At 40.9% G+C, this 7,732-nt stretch overlaps 1 protein-coding gene across 2 annotated transcripts in view; it reads left to right on the top strand.

The window, feature by feature from the left end:
• LOC101862360 overlaps positions 1–7,697 on the top strand; it is a 10,686-nt gene extending 2,989 nt beyond the window's left edge. For both annotated transcript variants that reach the window (XM_005102468.3, XM_005102471.3), the window contains exons 2-5: positions 2,407–2,473; positions 4,654–4,720; positions 5,246–5,311; positions 6,531–7,697. In XM_005102468.3, coding sequence (XP_005102525.1) covers positions 2,456–2,473; positions 4,654–4,720; positions 5,246–5,311; positions 6,531–7,465 — 1,086 coding nt within the window. In that variant the 5' untranslated portion in view covers positions 2,407–2,455 and the 3' untranslated portion in view covers positions 7,466–7,697. The remainder of the gene's footprint in view (positions 1–2,406; positions 2,474–4,653; positions 4,721–5,245; positions 5,312–6,530) is intronic.
• The last annotated feature ends 35 nt before the right edge of the window (positions 7,698–7,732 follow it).

Below are 7,732 nucleotides of genomic sequence, written 5' to 3'. Positions count from 1 at the left end.
TAGCCTCTTCCCTCGATGAAACCGGGTGTATTGATGTCGAGGGCAACACAGGAAATTAAATGTGTTTTCTACTTTAACTACAAGATAGAGATTTTTGGTTGATATAATTTCATGGAAGAAAGAGAAATCAAATGATACTGCCTAGGCCCCTTATAGATCTAGATTCTAGTGCTAAAAGAAGCATTTATATCGAATGAAAAAAGGCCGGCTCTATTTCTCAGAATGCTCGGGAAAATTTACTTGAACTCTATTTCTCTGTGAACTGCTTCAGTTCTCGAAATTTCGGCGCTTTTTCGGTAGTTCCCACCCCGCATTTGTTTTTCGCCGGTATTGCCCCCAAGAGTAGGGGGGTTTCAGGTAATATCCTGCACTTTTTAAAAAATTACGCACATTTAGGGTTTAAAAAACAGCCAATTATCTTCTTCGGCCAAGTGGACACACGCCCTTATTTGTTCATCTTTGTGGTTGTTTATGGGCCGTTCTAATTTTGATTTTATTCTGTTGTGAAACCTTTCTTTTTTCACGTTTTTAGGCTCATCTAAAAATCTCTAGACAAGCTTTTGAAAATTGAAATAGATCTAGACTAAAAAATTTGCTCCTTCCCAGACCTCGCAGAATGGCAAAATGAAAGTTGGCGCCAAACTCTTGCAAATAGCCAAAAAATCAAGAGACCGGAAACCGTTCGGAGAAATAAAGATCGGCACTGTTTCTCCGAACATTCGGAGAAATAGTCACTTCGCTTGGTTTTTTTTTTGAGTTTTTGCTTTAAGGGTGAAAATGCAAAATAGGCAAAGTCTTGTTTTCTCGCTGTACCTTTCGAAGGCATTTTCAAATGAAGTATAGTCCGGAAACGTTGCCCCAACCACAGTTGAAGTATCTGAATATTCAGACATCTAAAAACTCTAGCTCTAGAAATTGAATTCGATATGTAAAAACTGCTTCTCTCAGTCCTCGCAAATAGGCAGAATGAAAGATGACGCCGAACTCTCGCTAAAATTAACCAAAAAATCTCGAGAACCGAAACTGTTCAGAGAAATAGAAGTCAAGTTTATTTTCCCGAGCGTTCGGAGAAATAGTCACTTCGTTTAAAAAAAAAAAACAATGCACAGCAGGGCAAAATGCAGTTTTTACCGTGGACATTTGAGTTGATTGTAAGTTAACGTTTTGTGTCACAGGAAAAACAGTAGAAGGCAACTAAATCAAAAGACAGAGATTGTCTAAGAATAAGGCTATCAATCATCTTTCAGAACTCCAAACTGATCTTTGACAGGAAAAGAAAGAGGATAGTATCAGGGATTGAGATAAAAGTGTGTTTTTTTTTCAGAGTATCATCTGAGCAGAGATGATTGCTGATGTCAATTTCATATCTTCTTTGCTGCTTGCTATTTTCATATTATCTGAAGAAAGAAGGGAAAAAATATTTTTTTAAATTTGTGTGTTGATGTGCTTCACACTGAGGCTGAGGGCCACTGTACTCAAACAACTTTGCATTTATTTGCTTTTATTCATCTGTGGCGTCGGTGGCCTAGTGGTTAGGCTCTCGGACTCGAATCGTAAGGTCGCGGGTTCGAATCCTGTCAGGGGCTCGACGTTGTGTCCTTGGGAAAGGTACTTTAAACACGAATTTTCCTTACTTCACCCAGGTGGGAATGGGTACACAGCTATAGACAGCGAAAGATCTTGTCAGTTTGTTAGTGTTTGAGCGCTTAATCAGCTGTTTGCACTGTATGCTTCCCGGGAAGCTGAGAATGTTTCGGAGTGTTCTATGGTCTGCTGGGGTAATAATATAGTGTAAAGCGCCTTCGCCTGCTGTTAAGCGGGGATCATGCGCTATACAAATGCTATTTATTATTATTATCTGTCCAATCAAGATTATAACTTTGAGAGCCCTTCATATAATATCAAATGACTACAAAGAAACCAATAGATTAGAGGCTATGTATACATTTATGGTGTTAGTCTTATATTGGTCTTTTAAAATGTTTTCAAGCGCACAAAAAAAAAGACCAAAATCGGTTCTGATTTAATTAAATCGTCAGTGAAAGAACACACAAAAGTTACTCCACAGATGTTCTGTAATGATTTTTAGGGCATGCTCATTATATTTTAATTTGTTTCTTTTTGAGGACCCAGATCAACCTCGGCATATTATATTGTTCTGCTTCTTGAACAATAAAAAGTTGACTTATAATAGATCTTTCAATTGTTAGAGCATAGCTCTATCAATGTAGATAAAATGTAGACCCCATATGATGTGAAAATAATGAGAGTTAGCAATTATTTTATTGAGGCCCTGAAAACAAACGAGTCAGCTTTGTAGAAAAATAACTTGTGATCAGAGCTCTGCAGTCATTAAATTGCTGTCACGGAATTTTCTAGCTTTCTTTTATTTTCTCTTTTTTTCAGTCTGGTCAGATGAAAGTGGGAGCAGGCTCTGAACAGGTCACATTCTAAAATGGGAAACATAATTCCAGTAAGTGTTACGTTTAAACTTGTACAGGTATGATTCTTTTGTTGATGAATAATGCATTTAGTTCACTTGAAATATTCTGTAAAGTCATTAGCATAGTTGTGCATCATGTTTAGGGAGGGTAGGTTAGAAGATGTCTTGTAACATTTTACCTGTGTGGTCTGTCTGTGTTATTACTGTTTGTTAATTTTTTAAATGTCGTATCCTGCATTTTTACCCATGGTGAATGATTGCCATATTTTTACCAAGTTGCAAAAGTTCTGTCACACCCATTATATGCTATGATGATTTTCGCCACAGCGTAATAATTGCAGCAAAAATGAAAAAAGCATGACTTGTGTGACTTATGAGACTCCACATGCATATGATGAGCAGACGAAAGAAATCATAAACCGGAAGTAGAACGTGAGCAAAGTGTTAGTTTTGATTTCTCACGGTGAACGTTGAAATCAATGCACTCTAACCACACAATTTGCGTTATATCACGCAGACAATGTGTAAACACACCTTACACACCATAAAATTCCATGACTTTTAACAGTTGGGTCATTTGTTCTCCTGTTTTCAAAATAACAAAACGGACAAATACAGAAAATGAACGCGCTGTGTGAATGATACATTCTTCAATTGCGCTTTCTTCTGTTGCAAGATACGTAACTGTGTGCAGCAGGACAATCTAACACTTTAACAAGCGTTTTAACATCACTGTACTAGATCTAGATCTGTCCAAGACAAGCCTATACATGGCCAACCAAGGGCGACAATTCAAAGTCAGATGTGGGTTATTGTCAAAACCCATGTTCGAAACCCGTTCCAACCAAGTGGATAGACTGCCAGGTACATCGCTCTGTCTTAAAACACCATTATTTGACATGAATATATACATATGATCGTAGATTACGGGATTATCGCCCTTTATGTGGAGCCATTCTAACCCTGTTTCGTCAAACAAATCGCCAAATTTGGGCACAATAACATCGTCGATGGATCTGATGATATTGGTAAAGTGTTCCATTCAGCAATAGTTCAGATTTTTAATTCGTTGCATTAATGGAAGAGAGAAAGTGTTTAAAAGAAGACGATAGTGGTTTCCCAAAGCCAAAGTCCCCTAAGTGGACTGTTCTGGTGCCTGAAATGTGATGATGTGGGGGTGAATTCTCCTGCTCTTTATCATACAAATTTAGTCACTTTCCAAAGCAACATCAAAGGAGGACGGTATCGTGACGAAATTCATCGTCACGTTGACTTCCCAATATGGCAAGATTGGTGGAATGTGCTAACAAGACAGCGTCCGACCCCATGTGGCCATGATTAGCCAAAACTCCTTCTAAAGTCATCAAATCATAGTTCTTGACTGGCCTGAAAGATCAACAAGCTTTAGCCAAACAGAACATCTGTAAGATGACCTTGACTGGCAGATTAGAAACAGGCCGCACTCTGTACAAACTCGTCAGGAACTGAAGGGTGCTCTTCACAAGGAATGGCAGAGGATTCCTCAGGCAACCACAAGGACTTTAATTCAGTCAATGAACAGACTTTTTGTATCAGTAATTCAAGCTGGAAGAGGCCACACACAAAACTGAGCTAACTTTGATTTGGATTTTGCCAGGGTCAGTGTGTATAAAATTATCGCCCTTGAATAAGCTATAATATTGGTCAATTCTTTTAATGTTATTTTGGCAGATAATAAATAAAGATCATGTGTACCAACTTTCTCATGGCTATGTGTTGAAAATAGATTAGTTATTATACTTTTAAAGTGGGTGTGACTGAACTTTAGCAACAAGGTATAGTTTGTGATAGTCTTTTACTGGAATGAAAAGTTTATAAATGTCCGTTAAGGTCTGATTTTTCCTGCTGTGTCGTTTTTACCTGTATGTTAAGTACTTTTTTATTGACATCTTTTTTGGTTTTTTTTTACAATAAATGCTTTTGTGTAAATACAATTGAATAGGCCTGAACCGAAACCTGTGCAAGATAGAAACTTGTCATGACTGAATCCCTCCCCCTTCACCCTTGATCGTAAAACACAGTTTTCAATTTCCCTGTATACATACATGGCATTTTGTGATTAATCTCACTTGGCCTGAATGTAGACTGATTGTCATTTAAAAAAATATTTTTTTTTTAAAGTAACAAAAACAGTAGTCCTTCATTGTTCCTTTCCTTTTATCATGTTCCAGAACTTCTTCGGTTCCTGGGAACCGTACCAAAATGTTGAATGCCAGAATGCTTGGGCTGGCTGCGATGGTGAGTTTGCATTGTCATAATTTGAAGAATGTACTACGGTAGACTGTTGGTTTTTTTTTCTCAGTGTAGGTTTTATAGCGCTCCCCATCAACACAATTTATCATTTAGGAGGTGGGATTTGAACCTGCCTGTCAGGGTCAAACAGGGCTGAGAGGGATACAACCTCATGGCAGAAAAACTGAGTTACTTGATACGAAGTCTCCCTGTACAAGAAAGGAACTCTGGTATTCTGTGTGCGATGGTGACGCACCCTAACCACTACACTGTTGCTAGTAGAGTGTCAGCTGAGTAGTAGAAAAATTCTGTCAAAGACGATGAGAGGAGTGGAGACATGCTTGTGGGTATCTTCTCTTTGTTAAAGGTCTGGTCTAGCTGAGGTCCAGCTGATTATAGTGAACTTTTTTCTTATTTGTTTTCATTTTAATCTCTAACGACGTCTGCCTCTAGCGTTTAGCCTCAAGTGTTTTGCAAGACAGAGTCATAAAGCCCTTTGGTCCAAATGTTGTTGTTTTTTCAATTTTTCAGCTTCAGAAGCAGGGGCACCTATTACTGGAGGAAAGCTTGTTAATGGCAAACTCACGCGACGGAGAGGTGAGAAATCTTTTCCTTTTTTTTTTTGTCTTTCATGTAATTTATATTATTGTCGAAATTGTTACTGCAGTTTGCTCTACAAATGAAATCTGATCAGACAAGTACTCTGATAAAACCGTAGCCCTCTGATTTTTTGTTGCCCGTTAAAGAACGAGGATCGCATTTGCGTAACATCCTATTTTAGCCTCAAATTCCGTATCCATCAGTCATAAGCAACTTATCATAAATGAGGTTGCGATACACTTGATTATTTCGAACTTTGGCCTGAATTGCCGTACATGATTTGAAAATTCACATTATTATTAGTGTGCTTATTTAAGTTATTTGCATGTATTTACTATACACCTTTATTTGCTACCTTCAGTTTGTAACGCTATCTTAATTTACTGGGGTTCTAGAGACTCAATTTTTGTTCTCCCCAAACTCTTTTGGTCACGGACAGAGAGGATTCAACTGTATCTCCGTCTGTCAGTTGTGACAGTGATGTATTCCACTTAGCCAGGGTTGACTCGGACTATTTTAAAGTAACCTAAATCCGGAACAGCATAAAATATGTCAACATGGTGTTGAAACATTGACATCAGCCTGTCAGAGTGGGTGATTGGTGGGTGCTATAAAGGGGTTTAGTCCCTCATTCACATCAAATGTCCATGGCCCTTATCCCTCCACCTCCTTTTCTTTGCATGTTACTTCCTAGAGACACCTAATTATCTACACATATGGGATCTATAAGGGACGCTCACTGATAAAACAATCAGGAAAAGACAAATGCAGTTTTTGGGACCCATGAATGGACATAAAGGTCTTGAACATCTAGCTCTCACTGGCGAAACTGGAGGCAAACGAGGCAGGGGCAGGCCCAGAGCAACCTTCTCAGAGAAAGATGGGGAAAGATCAGGGTAATATAGCTTTTTTAAGAGCATCCGAACAAAGGAATGAATGGAGAACCATGATTGCTGATGTCTGCCGCAGATCTGGGACTTGATGATGATGTGACCTATATGTGTTGAAAGTGTCATAAAACTCTTATGAATACTAAAATTAAAGCCAGTCTGATGGATAGAACCATGTGACTAGTAATCAGGTTTATGGTGAGTGGTAGAATATTTAAGGACAGTGTATAAATAGATTTCATGTCTACTGTTTTCACAATGATGAATTTCTCTCTGGCTGAAACAGGTCTGAAAAGAGCTTGATTTGTACTATTGTGTTTGTGCAGGTGATCACGAAGTCGATGAACGATGTGTGGAGGTCGGCGGCCCGCTGAGCTCTATGTCCAGCTGCACCAAACACCCGGGTCACACCGACTTCATCCCGGTCCCAGAGTTTGGCCTGAGGCATCTGCCGCGACCCTACAGGAACAAGCTGGTGCTGGACTTCTTGAAGGCGTGCGCTAATCTGGTCGTGCGCCTCCATCTTGGCTTCATCAGCGACGGCCGGCCGGAGAAGTGGCCTGGCACGGAGGACAGGTATCCGTTTGCCGTCCACCGAGGGACTGACTTGGTGAGTAATGTGGGCAGTGGGTGGGTGAGCCGCGTGCGACCTTGCTGGGAGGAGCACGGTTTGTGTCGCTGTGCGACGTGCCGTGAGATGGAAGATGAGGGGAAGGAGAGGAGATGGTGGGAGGTGTTGATTGTCACGGCTCGCCATGTTGTCTTTGACTCGGTCGAAGCGAAGATGTGTGAGGTCACGCTGTTTGATGATCACAAGGACGGGAGCGGGTCAGTTGTCCTGATGGCGTATGAGATGGGGCTGGGTCACACTGAAGAGGATTTCTGCTTCGTGATGTGCGCGACCCATGACCCGAAGGTCGCTGAGAGGCTTCAGGAAATGATGGACGAGAGGGAGACATTGAGCGATATGATTGTACAGCAGTACCAACACGTGGACGACATCCCCACCAACACGGTGGTCATCTCGCACCCTCACGGACGGATGAAGTACGTCTCTGTGGGTGAGTTTAAAGGTTTGGAGAAAATGGGAGACAAATGGATCTACAGTTTCAGGCACACCGCGGCCACATGCCCGGGCAGTAGTGGGGGCGTCGTTCTCCCTCTCATTGGCTGGTGGAGAGGCTTATTTAGAGCAGCACCGCACAATTTTGCACTGACCAGCTCAGAAAATCTGAGCGGCAGATGGGGCTTTTTTTTCTAATTCTATACAGTAGTCTCCACCTAAACACACGGTGCTCGGGAGGGCTCCTGAGCATGTATTTATACAGAGCGTGCGTTTACATGAACCTGAGCAAAGGGAGGAAGGGACGTAGTCACCTCATTGCCATAATATACTAGTTACCTCCCTTTGAGGGTGGGGTCACTTTGGCCGATAATGTGACGACAGGTGACTGTTTTGTGAAGGATTCCGTTAAGAACACAAAGGCGTTGAATGGTTGAAACCCTCCCCATATTGCACATCCCTCAT

This window comes from Aplysia californica, unplaced genomic scaffold (assembly GCF_000002075.1).
Source record: "Aplysia californica isolate F4 #8 unplaced genomic scaffold, AplCal3.0 scaffold00326, whole genome shotgun sequence".
Taxonomy (NCBI): domain Eukaryota; kingdom Metazoa; phylum Mollusca; class Gastropoda; order Aplysiida; family Aplysiidae; genus Aplysia; species Aplysia californica.
This window is presented reverse-complemented; position numbering and strand designations above follow the sequence as displayed.